The 19,517-nt window shown below is 43.2% G+C and overlaps 1 protein-coding gene across 2 annotated transcripts; it reads right to left on the bottom strand.

Moving 5' to 3' along the window:
* Window positions 1-477: 477 nt before the first annotated feature.
* map6a (microtubule-associated protein 6a) lies at window positions 478-16,480 on the bottom strand. Of its 2 annotated transcripts, none has more exons than XM_018755064.2 (4): window positions 15,223-16,480; window positions 6,490-6,703; window positions 5,531-5,705; window positions 478-894 (listed from the first exon to the last, which is right to left on the bottom strand). In XM_018755064.2, exons 1-4 carry the CDS (start codon window positions 15,951-15,953, stop codon window positions 764-766), a joined length of 1,251 nt encoding a protein of 416 aa, XP_018610580.2. In that variant the 5' UTR covers window positions 15,954-16,480; the 3' UTR covers window positions 478-763. The 2 variants fall into 2 exon arrangements, with proteins under 2 accessions (XP_018610580.2, XP_018610579.2); XM_018755063.2 differs by having other exon boundaries at window positions 5,494-5,705.
* Between the last annotated feature and the right edge of the window lie 3,037 nt (window positions 16,481-19,517).

Below are 19,517 nucleotides of genomic sequence, written 5' to 3' on the forward strand. Positions count from 1 at the left end.
AATTACCACAGGGATGGGCTGGCATCCTATCCAGGAGGTACCCTGTTAGCCTGGTGAAAAATGATTCCAGAAGGAGCTCTGGACCACCACAGCACTGATAAGCAAAAGCAGTTAACAAAAGTGAGTCAGATCAAGTAAGTTCTACAATTCATAAACTGTATTTTTTCAGTGGGCTTAGAGCAACCTTCTAGAGTAATCCATAACCTGGAATGGTACATTATTCAAGTCTACTGTTCTGAATATATTCTGGTTATTCCTGTGGTTAAAAGTGTTTTTAAATTAAACTTCCTTGAAATCAAATGAAGATGAATTTCCAAGAATTTTACAGTACTCAGTCTATGTTTATTGGCATTTGAAGTTATCACTGTACATTATATTCATTTTAAAGAAGCACTTTGTGGAATAGCATTTCTATAACTGGCAACAAACACATACTTTCAAAGTGTCGCAATAAGCATACTTGAGACATAGCACCTTTGTTAATGATTTTACTGGGAGCCACTGATCATGGTTCAGAAACTTCAGACTGTGCTGTTGAATCATGCGCGTGCACACAGCAAGCCACTCCTCATGGTTCTCAGTGTCAGGGTCAGTCCTCTCAGCCTGAATCACAGTCTGTTACACCTCTTTTCCAGAGCATCTCTGGGGTCTATGCTACATATGTACAAGCCACCATTCCTCTCCAGTGGATGGATAGCGGGGCTTGTTGCCAGGGAATGAGGTCTTGGGGGGGACTGCTGGCAGGATCTGTGTCACATCTATTTCACGTCAGGTGCAAAGCGCACGACTCCGCCCCCCCGCCGTGACTCGGGTCTCTCCACCAGTGGTTCGGGTTCTCCTCCAGCGGCACCCTGGGAATGATCACTGGGTCCACAAACCTCAGCCTCGGGGTCTCTAGAAAGTAGCCACAAAGTTAAAATACAAAAAAGACAAGAGAGGCACAAGGTGAAGCCTTTTAGGATTGTGACACCTCACAGAGCGATCAGATCAGCGTTGAAGACCCTGTGGCTCCTCTGAAAGGTTCTGAAAGCTTGCAATCCATGATTCTATGTTTTGACACAGAAAAGACACAAAATAAACTGCCAGAACTACTTGGCATGTCCAGTTCAAGTAAGATGCAGAAAATGGCTGTGGGCGTGTCAGCTCCACTTTGTCAAACAAATGATTTTTATTTGACAATCCGACTGTGAAATCAGATATCCCATATTTCCCTATTTGTCTCTCTCTTATTACACTCCAGCATGTAAGAGGCACAGGGTGTTCAAATCACCAAATATAAATGGAGGTGAATGTAATTTGAAAATGAGAAACAGGACTGATGTGGCTCCTTAATCACTAGCGTCTCTCTAACACCCCAAACACACACGTTTACATCATGTTCAGAAGACAGTACTGGCATAAATTATTGAGAAATTAGTAACTGACTATAATAATACTGGACAAAATGATTGTGTACTTCAGTCCAACTGACATTTAAAGTTTAAAACAGACACACTATTAATGATCAGACCTTTCCTTGCTAAGAGAAATGATGGCTGTGTTTTCTTAATTGATCTGATATAATACTAACGACATGAAGTATGAAAGTAATCAGGCACAATGCAGCCAAGCCTGCTGTCAAATAAAGGGTCATTGATTTGTACAGCATGAGGTTGTTTACATTTTGTTTTCTCTTGGCTTGGTTTTATTCCCTACAAAAACTGTGCCAAAGCTGCTCTCTGTGGCATAATACAGTATACAGTACAAAACAAAGCTGAACCCCACCCTCTTCAAAGGGAACCTCATGCTATAGCACTGAGATTAACATTCAAGCCCCTACTTTCCATATGGAAGAGAAATACACCATGGAAAACCTAGAAAGCTGGTCAAAATAAATTTTTGATGATGAAAAATCAGTGGTAGTACAGGAATGTGTTCCAAAACAGGAACAATTTGACAAGAAGATTATACGGACAAAATGCAATGACCTTAATGCACATTGAGAGTGGATTGAGTCTAAAAGTTTTAATTACCTTGCTTTGACTAGAGCACAGCGCCACAGGTGCTGGTTTAGTGTCTGAACCCAAACAATATCTTGAATTGGCTGACAGAGCTGTATGTAGTGGTACTGTTTTAGTGCAGCCCTTCGAATGAATCAAAACGTCACTCATTACATTAAGGTAAATTTCCAATAAAAATAAATGACACAATAAAATGCCAATCATATTGCAATTCAAAGAAGACATGTTCAGCAACTGAATCACAACAATAAATATTTTTGTGAAATGCTATGTTTCATTCGTAATTTGTACTATTAGTCTAAACAATGACTGTATCTGTTTAATGCCCTATAACTGCAATTTTTCTATTACACTGTAGAAATCTTAAAAAAAGAAGTGGCACACAGGTTTCCATAAAGCATAGTTAAATCTTCATTTTTGCATATAAAATGTGATAATATGGCAAAATAAACTGAATTCAGGAATCAAATCCATCCTTTAATGTTCATATTGCAACATTCTCCAGCAGAAATGTGAAATATATTTAACACAACGCAAATAATATATTTCCAAGCTCTTACTTGAGTAACAATATGAACACTTTCAAAGGACTTAAGAACTTGTGCCAGAATTAATGTTTCTGAATCAGGTCAATGGAATTAATGGACTGTATGTTTATAAATTGTATAATTTAACTGTTCTCTTCCATGTGGATTTCCATGTGTGGAATACCTGCAGTTTCACTGACATAAGACTGAGATACAAAAAATCTGCATCTTTCGCAAACCCTCCTCAATAAAGCAACAGACACTTGTTTTCTGCGTTTGCATTTATTAATAACTTCAATAAATAGGAGCAAGCAGAGAACACAAGCACGTCACAATGAATATTTGAAGTACATGACTTGTTTCTGTTATATTTTCCCCTTTCTATGCATTAAAGCATTCTTCAACCGGGAGCATGGGTAAGAGATAGCACCAAGTGTGCTGGGCCTCGCTGCATGTCCACACCCCATACCCAACTCATACCACGGTGCGCAAAAAGCCCAAGGCTGCAAAATAGCAATAAGGCGGCCCTCACCCTTCACAGAGGGCGAACTGCAGCATGACTGGGAGGACTCACAATGAGACAATGAGACACAAGCTGCTGTCCTTGTCGAGGAGGGACTACCCTCCACGCCCAATGACACTGGGAGACAAAGGAGCAGAGCCAGACAAGCCAGGGAAGATGAACACAATAGGGTCCTTGAGAGTTTTATCAATTCACAGGAACCTCTCCTGTTCAATCCAGCTGCAGTGCATTACACTATCCCTGTCCCTTTAGGTTCCCTGCTAAGACTCTCAATAAGCTGAGCAGATGGCTCTTATCAGAAAGCGGGCTGGTAGACTTTTGCACGCTAAACGTGACGGCTTTAATCTGGGCAACCTTTAGGAAGATGTCAAAAGACAAATTACAATACTACTAAATCTCATTTTACGTGACAAATTGTCTTCCCTCACATATGGTAGCCATAAATACACATGGAAGCCTGACTATTAATCTAATTTTGAGATTATAACAGCTACAGCTACCTTTTTACTGAGCTACAGGAAAAGTATGAAAGATGCTGTGAGTATATCACATCATGTATATCATGTCTTTCACTCTAGAGCACTCCATTTGACAGACAGCAATAACAAAATTTCCCAGGTTATCTTTTTTAAGTATACAGTAATAATGTGACTGAATCCCTACCCACCCCCTACACCTACATACGTTATACATGCAGTTTTCAGGCAAAGACAAGACAACTTTCCCTCATGTGAACATGATCAGGGTGCTAGAAAGCAGGAGCAGAGCAACATGCAGCCACAAACAGCGCAACAAGGAAAAAATATGATGCATTCCATACAGGCAGCAAATACCTTCCCAGCACAAAACCCCTTCATGAGAGATACAGTACATTGAAAAGGCATAACCATGACATTCTATAGTTCTTTTCTCAAGCAAATAACATATAAGAAATAAGAACATAAAATGAAAATAACAATGAAAATACTATGGACAGCTGCAGGGCTACTAAATACAGCTTTAGTATTTCAAAGACGTCTGGGTAGTTCTCATATTGTATGCTTCATGTCCTGTGAAATTATTAACATAATCTTGTAGATGAAATCAAACTGTGTCTGCGTGTCAAGTTGGGTGGGAGTACTAAATTCGCACTTTCGGTAGAACTAACCATGAGGTCGTTGTATCCTTCATGCGGATGTTTCCTCAGTTCCCCTTTGAATTATTCGTGCTCTCAAGATTTGAACTTAAATCAAGAAATGTTGAGGTTGTTTGACTTTAAATTTCGAATTTACACTTCATTTTCTTTTTCATAGAATGTCATTTTAATGTACAGTATGTCTGAGATATATTCTATGGGTGCTTCAGCAGCAGGAGACTGTTGAAAATGGGGGAAAAAAAACTCCTTTGTAATTCAAGGAATAAAATACAAAAAATACTTTAAAAGAATAATTTTTGAAAGTTTAACTGATCTAACCACAGAACATGCACTATACAGTAATGCGGAGGTTAGCATCTGCTGCTTTGGGGACAGGAAAACTTCACATTCACCTGAAATTCAGCTGGAAATAATAATATTACTGTACAATTGCTACATGGAAACAAAGGAGTCACCTTCGGAAAAAGCCCTGCAGCTGCACTGTAGCTTACTATGAAAGAATATTAGGCAAAAAGGATTAGAGTTAATGGACCTGTAAATAAGCCTCTGAAATCATGGTAAAAAGACACAGTAACATCCCAAAGGCCAACGGCAGCAAAAGAGTGCGAGTTGACTTTAAACCTTCACACAACCCTGTATAGATTTTACCACTGACTTCTGGTATAAGAGGCTGTTGAGCAGAAGCACTTCAGGGGATACAACCAAACTGACATCAGTGTTGTCATTGAAGACCATGTTTTTATCAAGGATTTTTCAAGCCATCTTGAGCTGGTATGTTATACAGCACATGCTATATTGTGGTGGCAACAAATATCATGCAGTTTTATCTTTATTTCTGAAAAACTCTGGTAACTGCCGCAAACCAAATATGTAAAGAGAAACCCCTCAGTATGTCAGTTTGTCTGTAACATGCAGCAAGATGCCCACAGCAGGTGATATGGGGAGCTAAATCATCAGCCATGGACTGGACCCTGAAGAAGCCATGGACACTGAGCTCATGAGCAGAGGAGAAAGTGAATGCTAGCAGGCACAACATGAACTTCATCACACTTCCAGAAACTGATGAAATGTGCGGGACAGAGGGTTGCAAAAGGTGGGGACGTGAATCAACATGTCATGTCAGACCCTGAAATGTATTGATACATACAATACATACTTATCATTCCAAGAAGCAGTAAGGAGAGTAAAAGAGAGGGGGAAAAAAGACACAGAGACCAAGACACTAGACAAGGGGATGAGAACCCTCCAATCAATTTTGCAGCCTTTTGTTTCATCAGGGTAAAAAGAATAGAAGTGCAGTGATTTTACTCTTTTGCCTCAGCCAGTTTGTTGTTCATCTCTTTACTTTTCTCCTTGTCCCCCTCCTCTGGCTTGGTCTCGGGCTGGTTCTCAGAGGTCTTCTTTTTGGCACCACGGGATGACGTGGTCTGCTTGTCTTTGGCCTTCTTTGTCAGTTTGACATGGCTCACTGATGTTGTCGTCTTTTTTGTCTTGGACCGTTGAACACTGGGTTTCTCCACCTGGTGAGAGAACAGGGGTTGGATGGGAAAGCAAATGCCATATTCATTCACATCCACTGGCTACTGAGGAAACCAAACTTTAGAATTTCATGTATTGTTATTGACAGTAGTATTAAAGTGTAAAAGAACAGCATTCTGTATGATGTACAAAGATGCTGTGAGAATTGGAATTTCTACTGTTATTTACTTCAATACTAACAAGAAATGAAGATGACTCCAACTGCTTGAATAAAATAAATTTTAGGTTCATGTAATATTATGGGGGGGGCGCAGTGGGTTGGACCAGGTCCTGCTCTCCAGTGGGTCTGGGGTTCGAGTCCCGCTTGGGGTGCCTTGCGACGGACTGGCGTCCCGTCCTGGGTGTGTCCCCTCCCCCTCCGGCCTTACGCCCTGTGTTGCCGGGTAGGCTCTGGTTCCCCGCGACCCCGTATGGGATGAGCGGTTCTGAAAATATGTGTGTGTGTGTGTGTGTGTGTGTGTGTGTGTGTAATATTATATTCATACAGATCATGTTTAAGCTAAGATTTCTGAATGTCAGGCACAAGGAATCCTGAAATGAAACGTGACAGTTTTCAAGAGCAGGAATGACAGGACAGTGAGATGAAAGCCTGTGGACTCCTGTTTTTACTTGTGAAATCAGAGTGATGTTGACCTTCTGTGAGGAAGATCACAAGCCATTCTATGAGGAACAAGCAGGACACTGTAGCTGATGCCTCCTCGAGACATGCAAGTGCGCCTTACCTCAAGAAAAGAAGCCAAGCTTTGAGCAAATGACCTTTCCTACCTTGGCGGGTTCTTTATAGGGCTCGATGTAGAGGCTGCGTATCCTCCTCCGCTCTAGGGCCTTGTTCTCTGTAGACTGCTGCAGAGCCTGCTCACCCCTAAAGGTGGCACTATAACTGGTCTCCAGGCTAGTCTTCTCATCAGGGGGTTGGTACTGGGACTTGGCTCGGATCGCTCTCACGGGCTTCACATCCGCGTAGGCTTTGAACTCATTCCTGCCCCAACAACAATGAGGCATCAGACAATGAAACAAGTAGCATCAGAAAACCAATAGCTGAGTTTTCGTTGTACATTGACCAGATTTTTTTTTACATCTGTTGTACGTTCAATATGAGAATCATTATTAACATAAAATATTTGCTGAATTATTTCTTTAGTATGGCAGTACAAATACTACTGATAAACTGAAACAGTTTAATCATTAATAAAGGGGACATGGATACAAGCTGGTCAAATTTTTATATATTATTTACATACTACTGACTGTTAACCTAAAAGGCATAAAATGGGTTCACAGCAGCTGTTAACTGGATGTAGCTAAGCTGTAAATCTCTTATTATTACAACTTCTCTTAATTTTTGGTATTCTCGTTTGTTGATTGCTCAGTGGCTGTATGATTTATCACACAACTGCTGAAGGACTACTCCATACCACCTCTAGTTTATGGAGAGCAGCTGTCCAAGCCAGACGGAGGCACACCAATATGGTCCAAGATAAAAGCACATGAGCGGCAAAGTGGTGCAGTTCTTTGGCAACACGTTGATACGCCTTCACACACGCTGCATGAAAAAAATACTATCTCCAGCACACATTTATACTTTGTGTGCAATGTACACATTATATTTTCTCTGAGATGTGCATCGCTTCGGAGAAAAGCGCCTACTAAATGAATAAATGTAAATGTAAATGTGTGGAGAAACGTTTCACTTGAGTCCTTCACGAAGCTCATGCTAGCCCTCTTTTACTGCTGCTAAAGGAAGATCTCATGATCTTTCACACAGTCTGTAAGGTCGCTGCATTGATTGAATAACTGTTACAGAGGAGAATGGGAGCAGGCCACTCTGTGTGGTACGAAAATATTTTTAGAAACATTGGTTTGAAGACAGCTTTAAATAAAAGCACTCATTCAATTCACAAGCACCTTGGTGTACAGAAACATCAAAGAGCAAAGCAAGCAGCATGTTCTCCAGAATAATAACGTCTGCAAACTGTCATTTCCGGCTGTCCGCAGTCATCTTTTCTTGCATCTGTGATTAGTCCTTGCCAAAAAATCGATTATTTTTCATTCATTTCGCTGATACCTCTCTCCAAACAAAATTACAGTGTTAAGGTGCTTACATTGTTTTATCAGTTTATATAGCCTGTAACTTTCACAGGAGCAAACCAGGGTAGGTACTGTATGTTGCTCAGAGGTACTACAGCTGGAACAGAGAATTGCAAAATAGTGGCTCTAACTGTTACCTGTTGCCCCTTCATATTCTATTCAGATCAAGTTAAGCGTGTTCAGTCATGGGGTCAACCAAAACCACTGGTCTTGATGGTCTGTAAATGACTTCTACACTAGTGTTCAGAAGTTTGGAATCACCCAGAAATTTTCATGTTTTTGAAAGAACTGATACTTTTTAATCAGAGTATATTAAACTGACTCAATAATATAGTCAAGGCATATTACTGCTTAATGCATCAGACTGCCAAGAAACTTAAGATGTCTTACAAAGGTGTCCACTACTGTCTTGAGAGAAGGGGGTAAATTAAATCAGGATAGAAAAAGAAGCAGAAAGCCTAGATGCACAACTGCACAAGACGATAAGTACATCAGAGTCTGAAGTCTTTCTGAGAAACAGATGCCTTACAGGTCTTCAGCTGGTTGCTTTCTTAAATAGTACACACCAAATACCAGTAACATCTGGAACAGTGAAAAGACAACCACAGAATGCTAGTTTTCAGCAGCAGAGTTTCAAAGAAAAACCATATCCAAAACTGGAAAATAAAAACAAAAGGTTAAAATGGGCAAAAGATCACAGAAATTGGACGGTGGAGGACTGGAAAAGAGCGTCATGGACAGACGAGTCGAAGTTTGAGGTGTTTGTGTCAAGGAGGAGAACGTACACCGATCAGTCACAACATTAAAATCATTGACAGGTGAAGTGAATTACACTGATTATCTCATTACAATGGCACCTGTCAAGGGGTGGGATATATTAGACAGCAAGTGAACAGTCAGTTCTTGAATTTGATGTTTTGGAAGCAGGAAAAATAGGCAAGCATAAGGATCTGAGCGACTTTGGCAAGGGCCAAACTGTGCTGGCTAGACGACTAGGTCAGAGCATCTCCAAAATGGCAGGTCTTCTGGAGTGTTCCCAGTATGCAGTGGTTAGTACCTACCAAAAGTGGTCCAAGGAAGGACAACCAGTGAACTGACGACAGGGTCATGGACACCCAAGGCTCATTAATGCATGTGGGGAGCGAAGGCTAGCCCGTCTGGTTCGATCCCCCAGAAGAGCTACTGTAGCACAGAGTGCTAAAAACCTAAATGCTGGCCATGACAGAAAGGTGCCAGAAGGCACAGTGCATCACCATTTGCTGCGTATGGGGCTGCGTGGCCGCAGAATGGTCAGAGTGCCCATGCTGACCCCTGTCTACCGCCAGAAGCGCCTACAATGGGCATGTGAGCATCAGAACTGGACCATGGAGCAATAGAAGAAGGTGGTCTGATGAATCGTGTTATGTTTTAAATCATGTGGACTGTCATGTGCGTTGTTTACCTGAGGAAGAGGTGGCAGCAGGATGCACTATGGGAAAAAGGCAAGCCAGTGGAAGCAGTGTGATGCTCTGGCAAATGTTCTGCTGGGAAAGCTTGGGCCCCGGCATTCATGTGGATGTTACTTTGACATGTAATACCTACCTAAAGATTGTTGCAGACCACATACACCTCTTCATGGCAACGGTATTCCCTGATGGCAATGGCCCTGGCTGCACTGCAAAAATTGTTCAGGAATGGTTTGAGGAACATGACAAAGAGTTCAAGTGTTGACTTGGCCTCCAGATTTCCCAGATCCCAATCCACCAAGCATCTGTGGGATGTGCTGGAAAAACAAATCCAATCCATAGAGGCCCCACTTCACAAATTACATGAGGGGGGCCACACAATATTAGGCAGGTGGTTTTAATGTTTTGGCTGATCGGTGTATGTGAGACATAAAGCAAATAAAAGGATGCTGGAAAAGTGCTTGATGTCTTCTGCCAAGCATTTAATGGTATGGGGTTGCTTTAATGCTGGTAAGGTGGAAGATTTACACAGAATGCAAGGAATAATGAAACAGAAATGTTACCACTTTATTTTACAATGTCATGCCATCCTCTGTGGTCAGAGCTTGATTGGTGCAAATTTCATGATACAGCAGGATGATCCAAAGCACAATTTCTAAGCTATGCAAAACCTATTTGTGAGGAAATAGGAAGTACTGTACCAGAGTACTTTCTCTGATGAACTGGCCAGAACAATGGAAAATTCTTTGATGAATATAAAAATTGATGCACCAAACAGTTATAGCAAGTAAAAATAATGTTATGACATTGTTAAGTACAAGACAGATTTACGGGTCAATGAACTAGACAAAAGTACAAGGTACCAGTAAAGCATTTGCCCTGCAGCAGCTTACTTGCCCTAGAGATACACTCTTTGTACAGCAATGACTCCTGATTGACACTACTGAACTAAAAAGCAGTGGTAGCAAACACTGAATAACAATTAATACTTAAGTCATTCAGAACAAATAATTACATTATGAGTGAATCGGGAGCAACCACAAGGAAAGGTTACATAAACATGAACTTACTGAGCATAACAATAAGAATATTGGACAATGTTTTACTGACAGCCTGGTTAATGTGACAGTAAATGTTTACTGGGGGTTATATAATTAGACTAAAGTCCACTTGTCTGATTAAACACTGTGCAGCCATTAGGATAATTTGGACAATGTTCAGTGTTCACAGTTCAAGCGCTTTCCATTGCCATTGATCCTGTCCAGCACTATACTGCCACCTCAGGTCCAGGGCTATAGAAGGACTGTCAAATTTTTGCACAAGGAATTGAGGGCTTGCCAATGAATACCTTGATGTACGTGTCCCACCAGCCATTACTAATTTTGAGCTAGTTTTTGGAGTGATGTTCCTGATGCTGATGCTGAAGAAGCAACTCATTATTTACTAAAACTCTTCTAAATCTCTTTTAATCACAGCCTCATGATTTTTGGGACCGAAACCCGAATGCAAATAAAAGAGATAGAAAGACAAAGCATTTGAGAAGGAGAATAGAGAATAGAGCTAAAAAGTCAAATAGACATGGAAACAAATAAATAAAAACAAAACCTTTAAGCAGGTGAACTGAATCAGAAAGCAAAACATACATACAAAGAGAAACAAACATAAAATCAAATGCTGAAAAAAAATGCAAAAACCTTGACTGCAAAAGGAAAAATATTGAATCGAAAAGTTAAATATGAATGTAGACAAAGAGACATGCCGAAACACTGCATGATGAAGAACACTCTCCGATAGTGAAAGAACAACCATTATTGCACCCCTTGTCCCAGAGCACAGGTCGAGGCTCCCTCTTTTGGGGATCGTGATCCTCAGTGTGATGCCACACACTCTGCAGACATTGCTAGGAATCTGCGGCAAAAGTGCCCTGCTGATGAGTTACGGTACACCGATGAACTGTGGCAAAGTGCCCATCCCTGGCAAGGTTTACCGCGGCTTGCCTCTCATATTTACCATTGCATAACCAGCATCTAAGTGGAATGTTCCACTTCCCACAGCATGCAAAGGGGGGGAGAACAAATGAGCAATGTACTCCTAGTTTTTATGTCTACTCTGCACTCTGCTGTAGTAACCAAATAGCCTCCCCTGAGAGACCCGTCCTTCTTTGGAAGCTGAAACAAGCTGTGCGCGCACAGCCTGGGGTTCATCTATAGCAAATCGATAACTGAAGCAGAAATGGCCAAGCAGTAAAATGAAACATGTTGGCATAATCAATTGTAATGTGCCTTCATGGATTTGCAGGACAGTAAATGAAAATGTCCTTTTTTGTTCTTTTCAAAAGAGCAGCCCGTGTATGTTGTGCAGTTCTTTGGGAGGTTCATACGTTTCCCAGGAGGGCAATAAGAAGCCAAATACTGCCATGTCAAGCACTATTGTTGAAGTACCTAAGCATAAAGCAAAAGCAATGCTAGGCGACATAAAACAAGTCACTCGTCAGTGTCACTTAATTGACAAATTAAACACCCCATACTGGACTATCATTTCTTTTTAGATGAAATAGAGTTGTTTGAAGAGTATGTCAATTCTATTTTAACTAAAAAATAAGGACACTGGTTAACTGAACAAAATATATCACAATCTTTGATGGTATTTGAAAGTGACTCATAAGAGACTGGTCAATATCCTGATTGAAAGTGTCTCACATAACTAGTTACAGTAAATACTTTGTCAACTAGTCTTTTTCGAGAATGTTCTTTCTTTTGTAATCTAACACTTTATGACTTTATCTTCACACAATCCTCTTCGGCAAAGTCTCATAAAGCACCACAGATGAGTGAAGCGAAATGGATTTATACCATGGTGTTCACTTCACCCTCCACAACAGGAACAGCTTCTGTTGGCCGTGAGCAGTACAGATATTGTCCTACACCTCACAGGCATCACATCTGCTGCATGATCAGTCTAAATATACTTTGGAGAACTATCTCTGAAATTAGTCACACACTCAGCTGAGGTCAAATGAGATTGTGGGTCTACTACCTTTAGCTTTTTTTTACCTTTAAAGATTAAAACCACCATTAATGCTTTCAATAATGGCTATAAAACCTGTGTTAAAGAGACTAAACTAGAATAAAGAACCCACTCTAATGGAAGCTGATAGCAGAGTGGTTTCAGCTGTTGCCTTTATATTCAAAGGTTGCTGGTTCATATGCTCACCTACTGCAGAAGTACCTTTGAACACCATACTTATCCTGCACTGGTGCAATAAAATTGCCCAGCCGTATAAATGGGTCAAATAATTGTGAGATAGTTTGAAGAAAAGCATCAGATAAAAGCAGAATGCATGTTTAGGGCCTTAAGTGACCCCAACATGTTTGTTTTGTGCCATAGGAGCAACGTATGCTTAACATCATGTTTTGCCATGTGAGAAATGCATTCAACTATGTCTTCTTAATGCCTTTTCAGGTTTTTTCTATCATTACTTTTGGTTAAAATGAGTACTGGGATTAACTGAGAAAGTATCCCTTGTCTTTGGGAGAAACTGTACGTGACAAATAATGAATTTAAATACATATTTCCCAAAACTTAACATGTACAGAGAACTTTTAATCGATATGTGACATTGTTACATTAAATTAGTCCTTCCTGCTACAGGGTAACATAAATGCTTCCATACCACCAGACAGAAATCAGTGAAACCAAAATGACTGATTGAGAACCAAGGAACTTCATCATAGAATGAGCTGCTTCTCAAAGGCAAAGCTTGCTGTGCTTTTCACGTGTCTGGAAACACGGCGTGAACAATGGAGGTGCTCGCTTGGAACAAACAAAAGCCACAAAACAGCTGTCATTGTGCCGTGACGCGACGTCTTTCCCACCACAAAAAAAGCACTAAAAGGATGATGGGGGAACAAAGGACAGAGGCAACAGATGTCTGACAGTCCTTTGGCCCAAACAACACATTTCACAGTCAATAAAATAGATGGCTGGGACAGTGAGTTTTGGACAGTGTCATCTACACAATAAGACAATGAGAGCTCAAGTGTAACGGTGATCACGGAGGCAACCTCTTTTGCACGCCCAGTGCCTAAATGCTGTCCAACAGATCCTTTGCTACTTTCCAGCTAAACAAAAATCACTTCTACAGCGAAGCTCATTAAAAGATCATTTCAGTACTGTATTTTTCCATAAACAAGTGTTGCACAGATGCAATGTACTGTTCTGTACTGTAAATACAACCACCAGTGTTCTGACTTCTGTATTATGTATTTAACCATTCTTCAGAGTACTCTGCAATAAACGAACCTTCTCATCGTTTAAAATCATCATACAAAGCAAGTCTCCCTCTTTTGTCTCCACATTTTATCTTTATCATCATCAGTATTTTTCTTTGATCTGCTGCTACTGTATATAATTTTACTTTCCATGTACTACATAAGAAATAAGTCCCTCTCCAGCTAATACCACGAATGTGAAATTCACTTCTGTGAGCAAGAGTTAGACTTGGATTGAAGTTCCACAGTTTGTTACTTATAGTGTCTTAATTAAGGCACAAAAACAGTGTGAGGATCATTCCCCACCACATTCTGTGACTACATGTGCCATCACACGTGAGGAATTTATTTTTACTTGTTTGTTCATTTGTTTGGATGTTTTTTGTTTAAATTAGGATTAAGAGCCCAGAACATCATCCAGAAGGGTTCCTCTGGTATGGCCATCTGCCCATAGCCACCCCCGACCACTGCAGAGCAGGGAGATTAACCCACAGCTGACCTGGTTTGCATCCCATCTAGCATTAAAGAGCAACACAGCCCTCTGAGGCCCTGAGCAGCTCACAGGCGAGGGACAGCTGGCTATCGGGAAGCAGCTGCCCCACTTGTTGCCCTGCCAGAGAAGTCGCATGCAAGCTGGAAAGGTTGCTTGTCGTGGTTGCTTTACATTTTTACAGAAAAAGGTGTTTAATCCCCAGTCATATCTTGCTTTTTTGAAAGCTACTAATCCTTCAGTCTGCGGAAAAGATGGACTTCTTCTGATCTGTTTGCATGCTGAAGCCATTCTTGTTACAAATGCTTCTCAAGGGTAAAAAAACAGGCACTCTCAATGGACCTGAACCAATAGCCTTTAGGTACAGATCCAGGTCATGAACTACCATAAGACCTGCTGCTGCATGCTGCTTCTAAGTCATGGTTTGGCATAAGCAACAACATCATCAACAATAACAATAAAAAGAGCAAATGAATATCGCCATGTCATTTTGTCAGCAATGATCAGGTTATTTCAGTAGATTCAATTCAATTCAATTCAATTCAATTCATTTTCATAGAGCGCTCTTCTCACACAGTGACACAGATCTTAAATTTCCAGCATAATTTCTGAGAAGCTAGTGAAATAAGAGTACTCTTTACCGATTCACAAAGCCACACTGCAGAAGACATCTGAATGTCGCACTTCAGTTTGTTACCTTGAAGCACATGTGGACAAAAACTGATTGCACAAAAAATTTCATCATGCTATTGTGGAATATAAATTAAGGTCACTAAAATAAAAATTCTGAAATGAACTGTTCATGCTACTTTATGCACAGACTTTTATTCACAATACCTTTATATATCTTCAGAACCGCTTGTCCCTAATGACACTACATGGTGTTTGCCCTTATTTGGGGTCAAGACCTTTCAATCTGCAGGTTCTCAGCATGATTCCCACTCTTTCAGTAGTACCCTTGACCAAGGTACTTATCACAAATTGATAAAGGGGCAACTTTGTGTGAAAGTTGATTATATAACAGGGTAAGATGATGGAATGCATTTTTGGCATTGTTTTCTGAGATGTAAGTCGCCTTAGAGAAAAATTAACAAATGTAAATGTAAGTCACTCTGGACAAAGCAGAGCAAAATAAGGGCCAATGACAATGAAAATGCAGTGTGCAGAGTTTAGAGTCTTGCCCACTCAGAACAGTATGGTGTACCTGTAAGAGCTCACAGCTGCCGTCTCCTCCTTGATTTGCCTGTTGAGCACATCTCTCGCCCTGCCCTCCATGGCCCCGTCCCCAGGCTGCTCTCCTTCCGCCTGAAAGAGCACCTTCTTTTCCGAAGCTTTCTTCACCTGCCTCTTCTTGCGTTCCCCAGACAGGATGTCCTTCTCCGTCACCTTGTCGGCGATCTCACTTTTCTCCATCCCGCTGTCCACCTCTGTCCACCCAGGCCGCTCGTCTCCCACCGTGACTGTGGGGCTGGCCTTGGGAATCCACGGGTGGTCCCCACGCTTGGGGATGGGCCACGCTTTAAAATCCTTCTGATACTGGGTCTCGTTGTCGAACGGCGTTTCTGAGGCATGGTATTCGTTCTTGGGCTTGCAGCTGGGCTCCGGGCGCACTTTCCAGTGCTTGAAGTCCTGCCGCATCACCGATCCCGTGGAACTCTCCTCAGCATCAGCACCGGCAGCAGCGGCGGCAGCAGCGGCGGCAGCAGCAGCGGTAGCAGCAGCGGGCGCCTCCTGCTCAGCGCGAGGCTGCGTTTCTATGGCGACCGAGCTGGCTCCAGTCCGCAGAGGGCTCCTCGGCTCGTGCGGATGGAGGTGCTGCACCTCGGCCACGTCCGAGTATTTAGTGAAAACCAGCGGCACCGCAATGTCAGCCTTGTCCAGCTGGTTCCAGAAGCGCGCCATGCAGCAAGCCCTGGTGATGCAGGGCCACGCCATGATGACGGCCCTTGGTGGGAAATATATTAAAATAAAGCTCGTTTTCTATTAGTAATTTTCAATAAATATAAAGCGGAGCCGCGAACCGCGTGAAAAACGGCAAATAATAGTTTCAAATACCTCACACACACAGGGGAAAACGGCGCTTTTTCCTCAGGTAATAAAAAAATCCCTTAGCTTCACCGGGGGAAAAATGTCCGCCTGGTGTGTTTTTAACACCGGTGTGTTTTCTAGCTTCGCTCTGGGTCGCTGTGGCGCTAGTCCGTGGGAGAGAAAACACACGGCATGGAGACTGCAGCTCTCTCTGACCGCGTCTTCACACACTCGGCTCTTAATTCCGTTCCATTTTATGCTGACTGACAGCCGCGTTCACCAACGCCCGACGCGCGCAGTGCTGCGTGATGCGCTCCCTGTGCGAACCGTGTGGCCGCCGCAGGCCCGGGGGAAGGAGGAGGAGGAGGAGGATGAGGAGGAGTGGGGATGAGGACCCCGCCCGCTCCGCCTCTGCATCCCGGGAGAAGATGCTCAGAGTCCATTCCATTCGCTGAAATGTCCCCTGGATGCGCAGGGTTTTTTTTCTTTTTTTTTTTTTTTTTCTGGGTGCAGTGGTGGACCCTCGAATTACAGCACAACAGTGAGTGAGTGACAGTCTTTCGTAATTTGATTCTTTTGTCACTGAGAAGTCACTTTTACGGCTAAGTCAAAGACCGAGAATGCAGCAGGCGTCCTTCCATTTGCTCGTCGCTAACTGGTTCTGTAAAAAAACGCACATACCGTTTCAGTAAATAAGTACAGTAGTTATACTGTAACACAGCTTCCGACTCATACATATTCAACCTGTCAAGAGTCATGGCAAACTTCAAACTACATTAAAAAGCAAAAGCACGAAGATTCTCAGTTCTGGCTCCGATATTTAAAAAAAAAAATGATTAGGAATCGTCAATTATTTGGCTAAACCTTTATGCAGCTACTGTTGTGATGAACATTCGTCATATGGTGAAGGAAACAAACTAACTGTACTTCAGAATCACACGTCTGTATCTATGTCTGTCTGTCTTGTAATGAACACGGGAAATGTGTTTATTGTAATTGGTTAGCTTTTGGTGACGTATGGGAAATATAAGGGGGTGATTGCGTCTGCCGGGAGGAGAAAGAGAAGAGAGCCCAGGGCCGCTAAGCAGGCTGGGAAGGCTGGCTAGATGTGCAGGTCCTAGAGGAAACTGAGTCCTCCAACCGATTATTTCCCTGTGTGCCGGTGTTCAAAAAATTGTTTGAGATGAATGCTGCCTCTCCGTCTTTCTTCGCCCCATCCAAACCCACGGTGCTGCGTGCCACATTGGTGTCAGAAGTGGGATGGGGCAAGACGATGAGAGGCTGGATACAGGAACAGTTGAACACCGAAGAAGAGGAAAGGGAAAAAGTCGCCAGAACAGAAGCCAGCGAGACGAAAGAACGGTGTCTGGCGGAAGAAATGCCTGTGACGGTGGAGGTCGGGGAGGAGGAGCTGTTGCGGAGCATGGGTGTCCAAGGGACCCCAGGAAAGTGCACACTGTGGTGAAGACGGCAGAGAAGGGCTGCGAGGTGCTGCTGGAGACAGACGAGCAGGTCGAGTGGGGTCTCCCTGCGCCCAGGATAAATGCGGCAAAAAGAGGCAGCGAACTGCTGGTGGGTGCAGAGGAAAGTCGCCCCGCAGAGAGTGCCACTTTCCCGAGGAGGTCGGACGATGTGCTGGACGACGTGGAGCAGCGTGCCTCGTCTGTGGACGGGCAGGGCTCTGTGGTGGAGGTGAACGAACCCACCAATGCGAATACGCCCACATATGAACATTTCTCTGCTTTTGTGAAGGAAGCGCCTTGCCTGCTTGGAGCCCCAACGAGCTTGCTAAAGTTAGAGCAGCACGGCGGACCAAACGTCGCAAAAGCAGGAGCACTGCGTAGCAACAAGAAGCTGGTTTTACGAGCGTCGCGGTGGACTCGGTGTGCAGTGAGGCGGCAGAGGTGGGAGCGGCAAGCAGGGCGGCTTGCCTGGGTCCTCCGCCGAAAGACAGCCGAGCAGCAAGAGGTGTGACGAGACGGCCGGGAATGCAAGAGGGGTTTTCGCCCCCAACGACGGCGTTGGGGAAGCGCGGAGTGTCTCCAGAGAATGGACCCGACGGTCCTGCGAGAGCCGGTCAGCTGTGGGGAGCACAAGGCGGTCGGCAAAACCCACGTGGGTGCCACCAAGCCCGGTATGTGCCAAGTGCGAGTGAGGGAGTCGTACTGGGACCGAGGCCAGGCAGACAGGGGACAAGGACGGCCGCCTCGATCCCCGAGCGCGCCGCCATGGCAGGCTACTGTGAATGTCCCCGACCCAACCACCAGCACTGAACATCCAGGACCTGCACTCCCGACCAGAGGCACATGAGGGACAATGCTGGACAGTGGGACATTTGTGGGGCAGGCAGAAGCAGGGACGCTGCTATTCTTTTTTGACGGGGGGGGCTATGTGACGATCCGCGTTACTGTTTTGAGCGGGAAATGTGTTTATTGTAATTGGTTAGCTTTTGGTGACGTACGGGGAATATGGGGGTGATTGTGTCTGCCGGGGGATGAAAGAGGAGAGAGCCTGCAGCCCCTAAGCAGCCTGGGAAGGCTGGCTAGAAGCACAAGTCCTGGAGGAAATGGGGTCCTTGGACCGAGAGCGTTATTTCCCTGTGTGCTGGTGTTCGAATAAATCGTTTGAGATGAACGCTGCCTCTGCGTCCTTCTTCGCCCCATCCAAACCCACGGCGCTGCACGCCACAGTACACCACATTCACACTCTCTTATACCAATACCGATTCAATATCTACCACTGACCATCATGTCCAGTGTTTGTCAACTTCTGGTCACTTTCAGTTTAATCCTCCTGACGTTCAGTGAATGAATATAAGACTTCTCATTTTAACATTTTTCATTAACTTTGAGCTACCTTCTGCGTGTTTTTTCACAGTGTGAATTTAGTATAAGGTAGGCCTATAACTTTTTTCTCTATTTATACATTCCAAGTATCTTTAAAGGTATACATAACAGAATCTAAGATGCCCCCAGAAAAAGATGAATAGGTCTGGAAGTTTTTCAGTTGTTCATTGAGTGACAACAGTTTATATTCACAGAGGCCACAGTTTAATGCTTGTCACTCAGGAAAAACATAAGGGATGCCTACAATAAACATATTAGCAGCAGGGTGGCACAGCAAGTAGCACTGCTGTCTCACAGCATCTGGGTGGTGTGAGAGGACATGGGTTCATTCCCTGCTCAGTCTGTGTGGAATTTGCATGTTCTCCCCATATCTGTATGGGTTTCCTCCCACAGTCCAAAGACATGCTGTTCAGGTTCACCCATAGTGTGTGAGTGACAGAGAGAGTGTGTTCCACTGATGTATGGATGAGTGACCCAGTGTAAGTAGTGTATCTAGCAATGTAAACCACCTTGGTGAGTAAGGTGTGTGAGGTGATATCACAACATAGTCTTAATTAGAAGTTGCTTTTGAGAAAAGTGTCTGCCAAATTTAAAAAAAAAAAACAATACAATCATGTATATCATG

Source organism: Scleropages formosus, chromosome 4 (assembly GCF_900964775.1).
Source record: "Scleropages formosus chromosome 4, fSclFor1.1, whole genome shotgun sequence".
Classification (NCBI taxonomy): Eukaryota; Metazoa; Chordata; class Actinopteri; order Osteoglossiformes; family Osteoglossidae; genus Scleropages; species Scleropages formosus.

Excerpts from the sequence above, each read along its gene's own strand:
- map6a (XM_018755063.2), bottom strand. The coding sequence starts at position 15,953 with ATGGCGTGGCCCTGCATCACCAGGGCTTGCTGCATGGCGCGCTTCTGG. Across the intron at positions 6,704-15,222 it reads GCAGCTGTGAGCTCTTACAG|GAATGAGTTCAAAGCCTACG; the intron begins GTACACCATACT and ends TTGTTGGGGCAG. Across the intron at positions 5,706-6,489 it reads CCTATAAAGAACCCGCCAAG|GTGGAGAAACCCAGTGTTCA; the intron begins GTAGGAAAGGTC and ends TTCTCTCACCAG.